The sequence below is a fragment of the Aquarana catesbeiana genome, linkage group LG02 (assembly GCF_042186555.1).
Source record: "Aquarana catesbeiana isolate 2022-GZ linkage group LG02, ASM4218655v1, whole genome shotgun sequence".
Taxonomy (NCBI): Eukaryota; Metazoa; Chordata; class Amphibia; order Anura; family Ranidae; genus Aquarana; species Aquarana catesbeiana.
Window position 1 is genome coordinate 16,481,314 of NC_133325.1, and position 18,261 is coordinate 16,499,574.

General features: G+C 49.6%; 1 protein-coding gene across 3 annotated transcripts in view; it reads right to left on the bottom strand.

Annotated features, from left to right (window-relative positions):
* Positions 1-18,261, bottom strand: part of PDE2A (phosphodiesterase 2A) — a 791,783-nt gene that overhangs the window by 474,148 nt on the left and 299,374 nt on the right. For 2 of the 3 annotated variants that reach the window (XM_073612615.1, XM_073612619.1), the window contains exon 2: positions 162-225. In XM_073612615.1, coding sequence (XP_073468716.1) covers positions 162-225 — 64 coding nt within the window. Of the gene's footprint in view, positions 1-161; positions 226-532; positions 649-18,261 lie in introns of those variants that run through there. The other variant, XM_073612616.1, reaches the window with a different exon arrangement.

Consider the following 18,261-nt stretch of genomic DNA (forward strand, 5'->3'; position numbering starts at 1 on the left):
GAACAGAAGAAGGATAGAAGAAGGACAGAACATCTCAGGAGACTATGGAATGTGAGGGAAGAGAAGGACAGAACATCTCAGGAGACCATCAAACATAAGGGAAGAGAAGGATAGAAGGAGAGAAGAAGGATAGAAGAAGGATAGAAGAAGGAACGTCTTACCTGGAGTGCTTCGGAGCATCCCGGAGTCCCTTCGTCCGCCTTCAGAAAAGCCTGCTGACCCCGTCTAAAGAAACGGAGAACAGCGATAAGTATGTGATGTAATATGAGGACCATGTCTGTCTCCAATGTTCTCTTTCCTCCTGTAATCCCCCCACACTCGCCCGCCGATCTCCGCCCGACACACACACACACACACACGCTCGGACTACATGTATAAACACACATTAATCTGAAGTCCTGCTCGGCTCTCGGGGAAGGGTGGAAAATAAGAGAGCCATCCTTTTTGAAAAGCCGCCCCTCCCCAGCGCCCTCCCCCTCCCCCCCCCCCCCCGGGCTCTCTCGGAAAAGGGTTTCGCTCCGGTTTCTCACACCTGCTCCCCAGAGAGAAGGGACACGCCGATCGGAGGATCCACATCGCCGTGTGTGCGGAGAGAGAGGGGCGAAGGGGAGACAGGCGGAGAGCGGAGCCACAGACTGCACTCCAGTGGGGGGGACGGAGGATGCACAGTGCAGTGGGGGGGGGAGGCACAGGGTCCTAGTGCCGGAGCTGCACAGAGGAGAGGAGCTGCCATGGGGTTAGAGGATTGGGGGGCTGCAGGGGGAAGAGGGGGTGCACCTTTCTTGAAGAGGAGGGGGGTCTGTATCTTAAGGGGGTGCACTTTACTACAGGGGAAGGGGTCTGCACCTTACAGGGGGCAGGGGGATCTGCATTTTTTTCTACACCTTACCGGAGAGGGGGGTATGAACCTTATTGGAGGGGAGGGTGTATGCACCTTGTTGGAGGGGAGGGGGTATGTACCTTATTGGAGGGGAGGGGGGTATGCACCTTATTGGAGGGGAGGGGTATGCACCTTGTTGGAGGGGAGGGGTATGCACCTTATTGGAGGGGAGGGGGGTATGCACCTTATTGGAGGGGAGGGGTATGCACCTTATTGGAGGGGAGGGGTATGCACCTTGTTGGAGGGGAGGGGGGTATGCACCTTATTGGAGGGGAGAGGGGTATGCACCTTATTGGAGGGGAGGGGGGTATGTACCTTATTGGAGGGTAGGGGGGTATGCACCTTATTGGGGGGGAGGGGGGAATGCACCTTATTGGAGGGTAGGGTGTATGCACCTTATTGGAGGGGAGGGGGGTATGTACCTTATTGGAGGGGAGGGGAATGCACCTTATTGGGGGGGAGGAGGTATGCACCTTATTGGAGGGGAGGGTGGTATGCACCTTATTGGAGGGGAGGGGGTATGCACCTTATTGGAGGGGAGGGGGTATGCACCTTATTGGAGGGGAGGGGTATGCACCTTATTGGAGGGGAGGGGGGTATGCACCTTATTAGAGGGGAGGGGGTATGCACCTTATTGAAGGGGAGGAGGTATGCACCTTATTGGAGGGGAGGGGGGTATGTACCTTATTGAAGGGGAGGGGTATGCACCTTATTGGGGGAGAGGAGGTATGCACCTTATTGGAGGGGAGGGGGGTATGCACCTTATTGGAGGGGAGGGGGTATGCACCTTATTGGAGGGGAGGGGGGTATGCACCTTATTGGGGGGGAGGGGGGAATGCACCTTATTGGAGGGTAGGGTGTATGCACCTTATTGGAGGGGAGGGGGGTATGTACCTTATTGGAGGGGAGGGGAATGCACCTTATTGGGGGGGAGGAGGTATGCACCTTATTGGAGGGGAGGGTGGTATGCACCTTATTGGAGGGGAGGGGGTATGCACCTTATTGGAGGGGAGGGGGTATGCACCTTATTGGAGGGGAGGGGGTATGCACCTTATTGGAGGGGAGGGGGTATGCACCTTATTGGAGGGGGGTATGCACCTTATTGGAGGGGAGGGGGGTATGCACCTTATTGGAGGGTAGGGGGTATGCACCTTATTGGAGGGGAGAGGGGTATGCACCTTATTGGGGGGGAGGAGGTATGCACCTTATTGGAGGGGAGGGGTATGCACCTTATTGGGGGGGAGGAGGTATGCACCTTATTGGGGGGGAGGGGGGTATGCACCTTATTGGGGGGGAGGGGGGTATGCACCTTATTGGAGGGGAGGGGGTATGCACCTTATTGGAGGGGAGGGGGGTATGCACCTTATTGGAGGGGAGGGGGTATGCACCTGATTGGAGGGGAGGGGTATGCACCTTATTGGGGGGAGGGGGGTATGCACCGTATTGGAGGGGAGGGGGTATGCACCTTATTGGAGGGGAGGGGGTATGCACCTTATTGGAGGGGAGGGGGTATGCACCTTATTGGAGGGGAGGGGGTATGCACCTAGTTGGAGGGGAGGGGGTATGCACCTTATTAGAGGGGAGGGGGTATGCACCTTATTGAAGGGGAGGAGGTATGCACCTTATTGGAGGGGAGGGGGGGTATGCACCTTATTGGAAGGGAGGGGGGTATGTATCTTATTGGAGGGGAGGGGGTATGCACCTTATTGGAGGGGAGGGGGGTATGCACCTTATTGGAGGGGAGGGGGTATGCACCTTATTGGAGGGGAGGGGGTATGCACCTTATTGGAAGGGGGTATGCACCTTATTGGAGGGGAGGGGGGTATGCACCTTATTGGAGGGTAGGGGGTATGCACCTTATTGGAGGGGAGGGGGGTATGTACCTTATTGGAGGGGAGGGGGTATGCACCTTATTGGGGGGGAGGGGGGTATGCACCTTATTGGAGGGGAGGGGGTATGCACCTTATTGGAGGGGAGGGGGGTATGCACCTTATTGGAGGGGAGGGGGTATGCACCTTATTGGAGGGGAGGGGGTATGCACCTGATTGGAGGGGAGGGGGGTATGCACCTCATTGGAGGGGAGGGGGGTATGCACCTCATTGGAGGGGAGGGGGGTATGCACCTCATTGGAGGGGAGGGGTATGCACCTTATTGGGGGGAGGGGGGTATGCACCGTATTGGAGGGGAGGGGGTATGCACCTTATTGGAGGGGAGGGGGTATGCACCTTATTGGAGGGGAGGGGGTATGCACCTTATTGGAGGGGAGGGGGTATGCACCTTATTGGAGGGGAGGGGGGATGCACCTTATTGGAGGGGAGGGGGGGTATGCACCTTATTGGAGGGGAGGGGGGTGTGCACCTTATTGGAGGGGAGGGGGGGTATGCACCTTATTGGAGGGGAGGGGGGGTATGCACCTTATTGGAGGGGAGGGGGGTGTGCACCTTATTGGAGGGGAGGGGGGTATGCACCTTATTGGAGGGGAGGGGGGTATGCACCTTATTGGAGGGGAGGGGGGTGTGCACCTTATTGGAGGGGAGGGGGGTGTGCACCTTATTGGAGGGGAGGGGGGTATGCACCTTATTGGAATGAAATATATTAAGTAGCAGCGCTCAAGTCCATGGATATAAATATAAAAGATAATATATATATATATACATATGCATAAAATTATACATACATATATATATATATATATATATATATAATAAATCAATAAAATAAATAAAAACAATTATCAAAAAATAGTCCAATGCTATGTAGTAGAAAAGTCTATAGGATATAATTCATCCGTGATAAGGATAGATGTAGGAGCCAAGGGGATCTCTGTGGACACAATACTCAGGGCAGCTTCCTGTTGAGTGAAGTCAACTCTCCATAACAGTCATAAGAAACAAAGAGAAAGCGCCTCTTAAGTATCAGTGTTTATTAAGTATAAAAAGCACACATAAGCACTTACATATTGGTTGATGAATAACAGCTTCCAAAGAGAACCAATCCGAGTATCGTCAGACATCCATGTGTGTGTGTGGCTAGATGGAAGCCGGGCGGATGGCGGCGGACCACCTCTCGGAGACGCCGGCTGTGGAGCGGTGAGGCTGGATAGACACTTCCGCGTTCCAACAGGGTCACGTGAGTAATGACGTCACTCGGGTAGTTCTGGTTGACAGGGATCCACTACGCGTTTCTGAGCATGCGCGAGGCTCACAGCGGGCATGCGCGCTCCTTTATCAAGTGTCATCTTATTGGAGGGTAGGGGGTATGCACCTTATTGGAGGGGAGGGGGGTATGCACCTTATTGGAGGGGAGGGGTATGCACCTTATTGGAGGGGAGGGGGGTATGCACCTTATTGGAGGGGAGGGGGGTATGCACCTTATTGGAGGGGAGGGGGGTATGCACCTTATTGGAGGGGAGGGGGGTATGCACCTTAGTGGAGGGGAGGGGGGTATGCACCTTATTGGAGGGGAGGGGTATGCACCTTATTGGAGGGGAGGGGTATGCACCTTATTGGAGGGGAGGGGGGTATGCACCTTATTGGAGGGGAGGGGGGTATGCACCTTATTGGAGGGGAGGGGTATGCACCTTATTGGAGGGGAGGGGGGTATGCACCTTATTGGAGGGGAGGGGGGTATGCACCTTATTGGAGGGGAGGGGGGTATGCACCTTATTGGAGGGGAGGGGGGTATGCACCTTATTGGAGGGGAGGGGGGTATGCACCTTAGTGGAGGGGAGGGGGGTATGCACCTTATTGGAGGGGAGGGGGGTATGCACCTTATTGGAGGGGAGGGGGGTATGCACCTTATTGGAGGGGAGGGGGGTATGCACCTTATTGGAGGGGAGGGGGGTATGCACCTTATTGGAGGGGAGGGTGTTCTACAGTTTACTGGAGAGGGTATGTAACATAAGATGGGGGGAGGTTTGGGACTTTAAATGAGGTGTGTATGATGAAAACAAACAAATCATGTAAGTAAAAACATCCATATGTTTATTACTAAACCATTAAATGACATGACATAATACAGCATAACATGCATAGTACAGTTGTAAAAATTACATTGGAAAAATTGTTAATGGCACACAACAGTAAAAGATATGCATACTAGATATTAAACAGAATGTAGTCTGGTAAAAACATAAATTGGCGAAACCATTTAGAATGTCAATGTACACTGGATGCATCAAGGTAGGCTTGATGCGTTTCGTGGACTTCGTCCATTCATCAGGAGCCATGCATCCATGTTCTAAAAAATTAGGGTATAAATCATCTTTTACTGTTGTGTGCCATTAACAATTTTTCCAATGTAATTTTTACAACTGTACTATGCATGTTATGCTGTATTATGTCATGTCATTTAATGGTTTAGTAATAAACATATGGATGTTTTTACTTACATGATTTGTTTGTTTTCACCATACACACCTCATTTAAAGTCCCAAATCTCCCCCCTCTAATGTTGCATATAGCACAGGGATGGAGGCGTAAACCTTCCCTTACGTCTCACTCAAAGTCCCAAATGTTCTCCCCTTTTTCTTTACTGAAGAGGGGGGTTTGCACCTTATTGGAGGGGAGGGTGTTCTACACTTTATTGGAGGGGGGGGGTTGCACCTTATTGGAGGGGAGGGTGTTCTACACTTTATTGGAGAGGTGGGGGGTTGCACCTTATTGGAGGGGAGGGTGTTTTACACTTTATTGGAGAGGTGGGGGGTTGCACCTTATTGGAGGGGAGGGTGTTCTACACTTTATTGGAGAGGTGGGGGGTTTGCACCTTATTGAAGGGGAGGGTGTTCTAAACTTTATTGGAGAGGTGGGGGTTTGCACCTCATTGGAGGGGAGGGTGTTCTACACTTTATTGGAGAGGTGGGGGGTTTGCACCTTATTGGAGGGGAGGGTGTTCTACACTTTATTGCAGAGGTGGGGGGTTTGCACCTTATTGGAGGGGAGGGTGTTCTACACCTTAATGGAGAGAGGGGTTTGCACCTTATTGGAGGGGAGGGTGTTCTACACTTTACTGGAGAGGGGGGTTTGCACCTTATTGGAGGGGAGGGTGTTCTACACCTTACTGGTGGGAATTCTGCACCTTACTATAGAGATGGGTGGTCTGTACTTTTCTGGAGGGGGGGGGTATCTGCACCTTACTGGACAAGAGGGCTGTGTGCACCTCACAGAAGGGTGGTCTGTACCTTGCAAGAGAGAGGGGTGTGGCGTGACCTTACTAGAGAGCTAGAGAGAGGGGTGGCCTGCACCTTTCTGGAGGGGGGGGGTCTGTACCTCACTGGGCAGGAGGATTGTGTGCACCTTACAGGAGGGGGATCTGTACTGTCCTGGAAATGATGGTCTATGCCTTACTGGGGTAGGGGAGGGGGTGAATCTACCCCTTACTATAGAAGGGGATGCACCCTACTGAACAAGAGGGAATGAACCTTACGGGAGGGGATCTGCTCCTTTCTGGAGGAGAAGGGGGTCTGCATCTTTCTGAGAGGTGGGGGGGGGGCTGCACCTTACTGGGGAGGGGGGAGGATTCTACAACTTACTGGGGGGGTGAGGATTAATTCCTTACTGTATGCGCCTTACTGGAGGGGATGGTGGTCTATACCTTCCTGGAAGTGAGGGCTATACATCTTACTAGTGGGCAGGGGGTCTGCACTTTACTGGATGAGAGGGTGATCTGCACCTTACAAAAGGTGACAGGGGGGTCTGCACATTACTGGAGGAAAGGGTGGTCTGCATCTTAATGGAGGAGGGTCTGCACCTTACTGGAGGGTGTAGGAGTCTGAACCTAATTGGAGAGGGTGGTCTGTACCTTCTAAGCGGTGGCGGGGGGGCGAGGGGTCTGCATCTTACTGGAGAGGAGGGTGGTCTGCATCTTAATGGAGAAGGGTCTGCACCTTACTGGATGAGGACAATACCTTACTAGAGAAAAGGGTGGTTCTGTACTGCATTTTGACCACTCCAGGGTTCTCCCTGATAGAGTCCTCCAGCTAACTGGCTCCCCACTATGGAAAACATAGGTAGCATTTACCTGAAGGGGACATCCAAAACAGGTGCTCTACATTTCTAGCAGGTAAAGGTCCCAAGGGGGTTAAGGTCCACACAGCAGTTTGGACAGACTACTGTCTTCTTCCCTGCTCCACACACTACCCCCACTCAACCGCTTCCTACTACTTATCTCTCAAATGGGAGTTGGAGGGAAGATGGCCCTTTGCTGAGAGTGGAGAAGGTTGCACGTCACTGGGAGTAGAGGGGAGATGGCACCTACAGATGGGGGTGCATTTTGCAGGAAACAGAGGGGGTTCTCCTTTCTGGGTGTGGAGGGGGTTCACCATGCTGGGAGTGGAGGAGGTGCACTTTGATAAGAATAGAGGGAGGTGCACTTTGCTGGGAGTGGAGGGGTTGGTACCTTGCAGGAAAAGGAGGAGTGTGTACCTTGTTGGTAGAGGAAGGCGTTGGATGGCATGTTCTTGGAGCAGAGGGGGTGCACTTTGCTGGGAGTGGAGAGGTGTACCTTGCTGGAAGAGGACATGTACACCTTCCTGGAACTTGAGAGATACACCTTGCTAAGAGTGGAGGAGGTGCACCACTCTGAGGGGGATGTCACGTAGGAGGATACCTTGCTGTTAAAAAAAAAAGGGAGACAGCTTGCTGGGGGTGGGGGGGGCATCACTTCTCTGGGAGTTAGAATTTTGCATGGCATCTTCCTGGGAATAGAGGGGGGTGGCAACCTGCTGGTGGGAGGGGGGATGTAAACTCTGTGGGAGTGGAAGGAAGTGCAACTTGCAGAAGTGGAGGGGAGTTCAATGGCACCCTGTTAGGAGTGGAGGGGGTGGCAACTTTCTAGGAGTGGGGGGTGAATGGGGTTCACGTTGCTGGGAGTGGAGTTTAGTATGGTACCTTGGTGAGAAGGGAGGGGAGCGGGCATATTGTTGGGAATGGAAGGGAGATATGGCACCTTACTGGGAGTTGAGGGGGGTAGCACCCTCATGGGAATGGAGGGGTAATATGACACCTTGCTGGGAATGGAGGAGGAGAAAAGGCACCTTGCGGGGAATAGGGAAGGCAGGGGTAACACCATGCTGGGAGTGGAGGTGGGAGATATGGCACCTTGCTGAGAATGGTAGGGGGTGGCATCTTGTTAGGAATGGAAGGGGGATATGGCACCTTGTTGGGAGTTGGGGACCGGGGGGAGAACACCTTGCTGGGAGTAGAGGGGCAATATGATATCTTGCTGGAAGTTGATGGGTGGGGGGAAGTGAATTTGGCATCTTGTTGGGAATGGGGTGGCAATAGGGTACCTTGCTGGCAGTGGAGAGGCAATATGGGACCTTGCTGAAAGTGGATGGGTCGGGGGGGGTTGGGTCTTGTTGGGAATGGAGAGGCAATATGGTGGGGAGGGGGGGGTAGATGGATCCTTGCTAGGAGTAGAAGAGGAGGGCACCTTGCTATAGCTGACTCTTTGCAGAAGATAGAGTAATGCCATCGTCTTGCACAGTTACACACCTCCCTCTATGTGTGAATCTTCACACTTCTCATTCACACTGTTTACTGATAAGATTACTTTCCGCATAGATGTCCCCATACATAACAAGGATTAGTTATAATCTCCTGCAGCCGCTATGTGTGCGGAGATCTGACTTCCCTCCCCTCTACGACACTTTATGGTGGACATCAACTTTCCTGTCCCATAACGCTGGTACAGACTCTAGAACCACCCCACTATACTAAGAGACATTCAGATTTATACCAAATAAAAAACAGAGCCGTCTATAGTGACAAACCAGAAATGATCTCTCAGTTATCTGTCCACAACAAAACTGAACTCTGGTTGCTTTGGCTACCACATGAAGGTCCTTTTTCAGGCAAGAGAGCTTGAGAGTAGGAGGTCTTGATAAGAGCGTAGAGGACGATTTGGGTGATATTTGGAGAGCAGATTGGTGATGTAGCTCGGGGCAGAGTTGTGAATGGCTTTGTATGTTGTGGTTAGTATTTAGAATTTAATTCGCCGGGTGATTTGGTATTATAGGGTGACAACGCTCTGTCCATGTCTCCTGACTGTACTCTTGCATTGTCACTCAGTCACATGGGCTTCCAGTGGAGCCTACAAGGGCCATTGCAGAACATCATACACAGATGTGGTCCACTGTTATCACCACCAAGAAACCCGCCCCGAGGAATGTAATGCAGTGGGGTGCATGTAGAAGATCAGAAGAAATGAGGTGCAAACAAATGTGAAAAAATATATTTTTATTAAAAACACGGTTAATATTCATAACAAGCAGTGCACAGAGCAAACAAAATGTTGTCCAGTGGGTGTTTGTGTCTACTTTAAGAAAGGCAGATGTAGGGTTACATGTAAAGGACCCGGTGCCCCCCCAGCTGGGATGGGGCCACCTGAGAGTTCAAGGCTTGATGGTTAACCAATCTCTCTGCCCTGCCTTGTCTGCCCCCTGACACATCCGGTGGTGTGGAATCACGGCTATCCCTCCTCGTGTGCCCCCCCCCCCCCTTCCTGAATACCGCGGAGTCCACCCGAAATCGAGTCAAGAGGCCCTGAACTGAGAAACATATTCTGAGGTTGGCACCTCGCCCCAAGTGTCACTTCTATACATATCACATGACGGGCGCCTGGCTGAACCTGACATAAGAGAGCGCAAGGGGGAGGGGAACGGAGTCATTAGAAAGAAAATCAGGCTTGAGATAAAGGATGAAATTCAGCAGAATCCTTCGCTACCTCATCGCATCATCATCTGCCTCACTGCTGATAAAAAAAAAAGTATATATATATATAGATATCTATATTTATATAGATATCTATATATATATATAGAGAGAGAGAGAGAGAGAGAGAGATCTCTCTCTCTCTCTCTCTCTCTCTCTCTCTCTATAGATATATATATCTCTCTCTTATAGTGTCAAAAGGTTTGGGACTGCCTTTACACACACATGAACTTTAATGGCATCCCAGTCTTAGTCCGGAGGGTTCAATATTGAGTTGGCCCCACCCTTTACAGCTATAACAGCTTCAACTCTTCTGGGAAGGCCGTCCACAAGGTTTAGGAGTGTGTCTATGGGAATGTTTGACCATTCTTCCAGAAGAACATTTGTGAGGTCAGGCACTAATTATCATTATTATTATTATTATTATACAAGGTTTATATAGAGCCAACAGTTTACGCAGCGCTTTACAATATAAATGGGAGACAATACAGTTATAATACAATAAAATACAAGAGGATTAAGAGGGCCCTGCTCAGAAGAGCTTACAATCTAATAGGGTGGGGCAGGTGGTGCAAAAGGTTGTAACTGTGGGGAATGAGCTGATGGAAGGGGTAGGAGATTAGCTGGAGACGTGATAGTCTTCCCTGAAGAGATGAGTTTTCAGGGATCACCTGAAGGTAGCAAGAGTAGGGGATAGCCGGACCGGTGAAGGTAGCGAGTTCCAGAGGATGGGAGAGGCTCTGGAGAAATCCTGGAGACGAGCATGGGAGGAGGAGATGAGAGAGCTTGAGAGTAGGAGGTCTTGAGAAGAGCGGAGAGGACAATTTGGGTGATATTTGGAGACAAGATTGGTGATGTAGCTCGGGGCAGAGTTGTGAATGGCTTTGTATGTTGTGGTTAGTATTTAGAATTTAATTCGCTGGGTGATTGGGAGCCAATGTAGGGATTGGAGGAGAGGGTTGGCAGACACTGAGCGGTTGGTAAGGTGGATAAGTCTGGCAGCAGCATTCATGATAGACTGAAGAGGGGATAGCCTATGGAGAGGCAGGCCAATGAGAAGGGAGTTGCAATAGTCAAGGCGAGAGATAACGTAGCTAATGTTGGATGAGAAGGCCTGGCTCGCAGTCTCCGCTCTAATTTATCCCAAAGGTGTTCTATTGGGTTGAGGTCAGGACTCTGTGCAGGCCAGTCAAGTTCCTCCACCCCAAATGTTTTTACAGACCTTGCTGTGTGAACTAGTATAAAATCATTTGGTGGAGGGGGGATTATAGTGTGGGATTGTTTTTTGAGGGTTGGGCTTGGCCCCTTAGTTACAATGAAGGGAACTCTTAAGGCATCAGCATACCAAGACATCAGTTTCATGCTCCCAACTTTGTGGGAACAGTTTGGGGATGGCCCCTTCCTGTTCCAACATGACTGCCCACCAGTGCACAAAGCAAAGTCCATAAAGACATTGATGAGTGAGTTTGGGGTGGAGGAACTTGACTGGCCTGCACAGAGTCCTGACCTCAACCTGATAGAACACCTTTGGGATGAATTATTGCCAGTCATTCTCGTCCAACATCAGTGCCTGACCCCACAAACGAGCTTCTGGAAGAATGGTCAAACATTCCCATAGACACACTCCTAAACCTTGTGGACGGCCTTCCCAGAAGAGTTGAAGCTGTTATAGCTGTAAAGGGCGGAGCCAACTCAATATTGAACCCTACGGACTAAGACTGGGATGTCATTAAAGTTCATGTGTGTGTAAAGGCAGGCGTCCCAATACTTTTGACAATATTATATATATATATATATATATATAAAACAGTTGTGCTCAGAAGTTTACATACCCTGGCAGAATTTATGATTTCTTGGCCATTTTTCAGAGAATATGAATGATAACACAAAAAAACTTTTCTTTCACTCATGGTTAGTGTTTGGCTGAAGCCATTTCTTATCAATCAGCTGTGTTTACTCTTTTTAAATTAAAATGACAACAGAAACTACCCAAATGACCCTGATCAAAAGTTTACATACCCTGGTGATTTTGGCCTGATAACATGCACACAAGTTGACACAAAGGGGTTTGAATGGCTATTAAAGGTAACCATCCTCACCTGTGATCTGTTTGCTTGTAATTAGTGTGTGTGTATAAAAGGTCAATGAGTTTCTGTACTCCTGACAGACCCTTGTATCTTTCATCCAGTGCTGCACTGACGTTTCTGGATTCTGAGTCATGGGGGAAAGCAAAAGAATTGTCAAAGGATCTGCGGGAAAAGATAGTTGAACTGTATAAAACAGGAAAGGGATATAAAAAGATATCCAAGGAATTGAGAATGCCAATCAGCAGTGTTCAAACTCTAATCAAGAAGTGGAAAATGAGGGGTTCTGTTGAAACCAAACCACGGTCAGGTAGACCAACTAAAATTTCAGCCACAACTGCCAGAAAAATTGTTCGGGATGCAAAGAAAATCCCACAAATAACTTCAGGTGAAATACAGGACTCTCTGAAAACATGTGGTGTGGCTGTTTCAAGAAGCACAATAAGGAGGCACTTGAGGAAAGATGGGCTGCATGGTCTGCCACATAGTATCCCGCTTACAATATACCAAACAGCACAGAGACAATTCTCAAACCTTCCGACACAAAGTCATTTGGAGTGATGAAACCAAAATTTAGCTTATCGCCACAACCATAAACATACACTACATTTGGAGAGGAGTCAACAAGGCCTATGATCAGTGCCGTCACTATGGGGGTGCAGGGGGTGCGGTCCACACCCAGGTGACACCCACTAGAGGGGTGACACCATCCCGACTATCCGGAGGGTGAGAAAAGCCCTTTTTTCAGCTGTCCCGGCCGGAACATCTCCAGCGCCGCAGCCGCGTTGCCCTGATCTGTGTCCTCATTAGATGGGGCTTGGGTTTCTGATGTGAAATGGGGGCTGGGATGAGATGAGGGTGGGGGCGCTTCTATTGTGAAATGGGGGAAATTTGATTTGAAAGGGGAAACTCTAATGTAATGAGGGGTTACTGATGTAAAAGGGGGGGCTCTAATGAGATGGGGGGGGGAGGTTCTGATGGAATGGGCATTCTGAGGAGATAGGGAGGCTTCTGATGTGAAAGGGGGGGAGCTCTTTTGTGATGGGGGCTTCTGAAGTAAAAGGGGGACTCTGTTGGAAGTGGAGGGTTTTGATGAAATGTGGGCCTTATGATGTGAAAAGGGGAATTCTCACAAGATAGGGGGGCTTCTGATTTTGATGTGAAACGGGGGAGCTCCTATGCAATGGGATGGGCTTGTAATGTAAAAGGGGGATTCTGATAGAATGGGGGCTCTAACAAGATGGGGACTTCTGATGTGAAAGGGGGGTTCTCAGTGTAAAAGGGGGATTCTGATAGAAGAGGGGGCTCTAACAAGATAGGGGGGCTTCTGATGAGAAATAGGGGCTCTACTGAGACGAGGGGGCATTTTTAATATGAAATGGGGGACTTTTGATGTGAAAGGGGGGGACTCTAATGAAAATGGGGGCTTCTGGTGTAAAAGGGGGGCTCTGATGAGATGGGGGGGAGTTTGATGGGATGGGAGACTTTTGTTGTGAAAGGGGGGACTCTGATGTGATTTCATCTCTACATCCACAAAGATGAAATAAGGATTTCAATGTATACTTTATATTGATAAACTTATCTGAAGGTCTCTTTCTTGGAGGGGCACTCAGAAGCTAACATATAATGTATATCATTTATTTAGAGATGGTGAAGTTACAATGAAACAAATTGTTTTTTACAGGGTTGTTGTGATCTGTCCAGCGCTCAAAGCCGTTACAATGTTTCAGTCTCGCCTTCTGATAAAGTATATACAATACCCTCTTTAAAATTCAGTTATTATGACCGCTGTACACAAGATGGGGTGACTGTTCTAGCACCCCCAACTAAGCTTCCCTCTGCCGCACCAGTCCTGGAACATTTCACGCAGTGCGCCCAGCGAGTGGCGTCCTTGGACGCGGCACGGCTGCGCTGGGATAACGGAGTGATGGCACAGCGGGGGGGTCACACAAAGTTAATTAGACAGAAAAAAATGACTCACGTCCATTTCATTCAACGGTTCAGAACCCCTGAAATTTTCAGCATTTCTGGCCAAATTTTTTGCACAGGGGAAAAAAACAAAACCTTGCTGCCCCCCCCCCCCCCCCCCAGCTCCCTGGATGGCAAAGGCATGCACACAGGGTGTGTCTGATGTGTCTGGGCACACCATAATCACTCTGTGCAGTGGCGATTCAAAATAATAATAAAATAATAAAAAATAAATAAGAAACTGCTGACACTGTTCAATGTCCTACTGACACCAATCTCTGCTCTACTGACACCATCCATTGCCCTACTGACACAATTGACTGCTCTACTGACACCAACCACCAATGGCAGCTGGTGGTAATTTTTTTTGGGGAGAGACCAGTCTGGTCGGTCGGGTCTGGAGCACTTACCCCATTTATGGCGGGCATCACGGGCAGCTTTCCCTTCTCTCCTCCATTACGGGCGGCAGGCATCACGGGAGGCTTCCCCTCCCCTTGCTCGCCAGCTTCTGGCGGCTTCCGTCTCCTTCCTCTTGGGTGGCCAAAGAACACTTCTCCTTTCGGCAAATCGGGAAATGGGTCTCAGATCGGCTTCCTAATTGGCGGGGAGGAGATTCACTGTGAAAATAGCGAATATTCATTCGCTATTGTCACAGAACTGGGTGGGCTTGGAGCACAGTGGTTGGACTTGATGGACTTGTGTCTTTTTTCAACCTCACCTACTATGTAACTATGTAACAGTGCATCCTGAGCCCACCCTATTTTGAAGCCTATTAGAGCCTCTGGATTTAATCACGTGCTTCAAAACCCCCTCCCCCCTTTGGAATACATGCATCCGGCATCCTACATAGGGGCCGTACGCATGGATGGAGGGGCAATGCTGGTGCGTCCTTAACTGTGCCCATCAAATGCAGCCACTGTGCCCATCAAATGCAGTCACTGTGCCATCAAATGCAGCCACTGTGCATCAAATCCAGCCACTGTTCCAATCAAATGTAGCCGCTGTGCCCATCAAATGCAGTCACTGTGCCCATCAAGTGCAGTCACTGTGCCCATCAAATGCAGTCACTGTGCCATCAAATGCAGCCACTGTTCCATCAATTGTAGCCACTGTGCCCATCAAATGCAGCCACTGTGCCATCAAATGCAGCCACTGTGCATCAAATCCAGCCACTGTTCCAATCAAATGTAGCCGCTGTGCCCATCAAATGCAGTCACTGTGCCCATCAAGTGCAGTCACTGTGCCCATCAAATGCAGTCACTGTGCCATCAAATGCAGCCACTGTTCCATCAATTGTAGCCACTGTGCCCATCAAATGCAGCCACTGTGCGCCACTGTGCCATCAAATGCAGCCACTTTGCCATCAAATGCAGCCACTGTTCCCATCAAATGCATCCACTGTGCCCATCAAATGCAGCCACTGTGCCATCAAATGCAGCTGCTGTGCCCAACAAATGCAGCCACTGTGCCCAACAATTGCAGCCACTGTGCCCATCAAATGCAGCAACTGTGCCATCAATTGCAGCCACTGTGCCCATCAAATGCAGCCACTGTGCCCATCAAATGCAGCCGCTGTGCTATCAAATACAGCCACTGTGCCATCAAATGCAGCCACTGTGCCCATGAAATGCAGCCACTGTGCCTAACAACTGCAGCCACTGTGCCCATCAAATGCAGCCACTGTTCCCATTAAATGCAGCCACTGTGCCCATCAAATGCAGTCACTGTGCCCATCAACTGCAGCCACTGTGCCCATCAAATGCAGTCACTGTGCCCATCAAATGCAGCCACTGTGCCACCAATTGCAGCCACTGTGCCCAATAAATACAGTCATTGTGCCCATCAATTGCAGCCACTGCGCCTATCAAATGCAGTCACTGTGCCATCAAATGCAGCCACTGTACCACCAGTTGCAGCCACTGTGCCCATCAATTGCAGCCACTGTGACCCCCGGCGGCATTTAACCAGCACCGCCCCCCGCCCGCCCACTTATTGTCCAACCAGCACTTACCCCATCTTGGTGGAGGGTCAGACTGAGGGTGAAGGCGGCGAGTTGTGGGACAGGCAGCGGGTCAGGTGGCGGCCCCTGTGTCCTCCATGCTTCTGCCGTGCGTCTCTTCTTTCCTCCTGCTAGGCATCCAATAGGATCGCCCATCCTTTCAGCCAATCAGGTGACGGGTAACAGACCCGCGCTTCCTGATTGGTGGAGAGGCGGTTTAGTGTTAAAAAAGAGAATAGTCATTTGCTTTTCTAACACACTTGGGTGGGCTCTGAGCGCAATGCTCTGCGCTCCAAGTCCACCCTATTTTGAAGCCTATTAGAGCCTTAGGCTCTAATCAGGTGCTTAAAAAAAAAACACCCCGCCGCTGTAATTTATGCGCCCAGCATCCTGAAAGGGGCCCGACACATGAATAGGGGTGGCCACGGTGGCCATGGATAGATTCATACTATGCATGAATCTATCCATTACTCATATAGGGGGGTGGCGTGATAGAGGGGGCGGTACCGCCACTGAGGTGCACACCCTAATGCAATAGTCTGCGCACACCTATGAGTCGTGAGGTGACACAATGCCCTTAAGTCCATTGCTCCACCTTAAATTAAATCTCTAGGCAGACGACTAAACGCACAGATGAAGGACATACTGTAATTGGAACTGTTTTTTTTCTGCCAAAGGGTTTGTATTTCCATTTACGCAGTCCTGAGATATATAGAGCTCTGCCACACAGTCTGCCAGGGCAGGAGACCTGATTTTTCTTTGCCGCAGTTCAGTAACAATTACAGGTCTAGTCTCTCCTCTAGCCTGTGACTGTACACTGGAAGGAGAAACAGCAGGCGAATGAGCTCGTCTCCCTGTCATTCGGCTCTCTCCTCCTATCAGCATGCTTCTTGTCAGCACAGGAACTGAGTGTTTCCTTGTGATGCTTCTTCTTCTCCCAGTCTGAGCTCTGCTGTACAGGGATTGCAAGAGGCTGATACTAAGGTCACATCTGCATCCACTGCATTATTTATTTATTACAGACTTTTATAATACAGAGCTTTATCTCACATGAATACATATACTAGGGCCAATGTAGACTTACTTACCAGCTGCCCCTACATAGACGGGGTCTAATTAACCTAACATTATACTGTATACTCACATTCACTGCACCCCCCCCCCCTCCCCATCTGCACACATAAATTAAAAGTTAGGTATGCATAAGTTGGGCCTATTATCTCTTGGGCCTATCACTCACCAGTTGGGTCTATTACTTACGAATTGGGTCTATTATCCACTGGGCCTGTTACTCACCAGTTGGGCCTTTTATCCATTGTCCATTGGGCCTATCATCTATCACTCACCAGTTGGGCCTATTATCCATTGTGCATATTACCAGTTGGGCCTATTATCAACTGGGCCTGTTACTTACCAGTTGGGCCTAGTATCCATTGGGCCTATTACTCAACAGTTGGGCCTATTATCCATTGGGCCCACCATCTATCATTCACCAGTTGGGCCTATTATCCACTGGGCCTATTATTCATTGTGCTTATCACTCACCAGCTGAGCCTATTATCTATTGGGCCTATGACTCACCAGTTGGGCCTAATATCCCTTGGGCCTATCACTTACCAGTTGGGCCTAATTTCCCCTGGGCCTATCACTCACCAGTTGGGCCTAACATCCCTTGGGCCTATCACTCACCAGTTGGGCCTAACATCCCTTGGGCCTATCACTCACCAGTTGGGCCTAATATCCCTTGGGCCTATCACTCACCAGTTGGGCCTAATATCCCTTGGGCCTATCACTTACCAGTTGCGCCTAATATCCCTTGGGCTATCACTTACCAGTTGGGCCTAATATCACTTAGGCGATTACTCTGTTGGGACTATTACTCACCAGTTGGGTCAATGTAGACAGGGTCCAAGTAATCTACCAGCCTGTCTTTGGAGTGTAGGAGAGAAGTCATGCAAGCCCAGGAGAACCAGCAAACTCTATGCAGATGTCACCTGCTTTCATAGTTTAATCTTTTTTTATTTCTGTGATTTAATACAGTTTTATGTACAAAGTTGAGATGTCAAATGTTAAAAAAAATCATCGAAACTTAGACGGGAGGTCAAAAATTGTTGTACTGAAAACAAAAATAATTCAATCTGCCACCCCAAGGAAAGATCTATTTTCTGCCGCGCTCTGAACAGACCGGACAATCTGGGGTTTGTGTGCGGATTTGTAATTTCTGTATGATGACCTTGATGTGCAAATTGGGTATCTGTAAATTTGTTCTGAATACCCTCCATATTCAATCATTACTCTTCTTTTCACTCTCTCTATATATATACAGTATATATAGAAATATGCAACTCAACTGCCAGAGCTGCTGTACATGAAACACCCAGAGGGAGCATGAAGAGTAGTCTGCATGAGACTTCAAACCAATGTTTCTAAACTGACAAGTATTCTGCTGCCTGTTATACGGACCATGTCCTGAAATGTGCCTTTATTTGCCAAGGAGGATTTTTTTTTTCAAACCAGAATCCACTCCATGTCATTTGAACTATGGCCTGCGGGCTTAGAGGGACCAATAAGGGGGCTTTAGGATAAGCCAGCACCCTCACTATAAAAGAGAGGCACAGA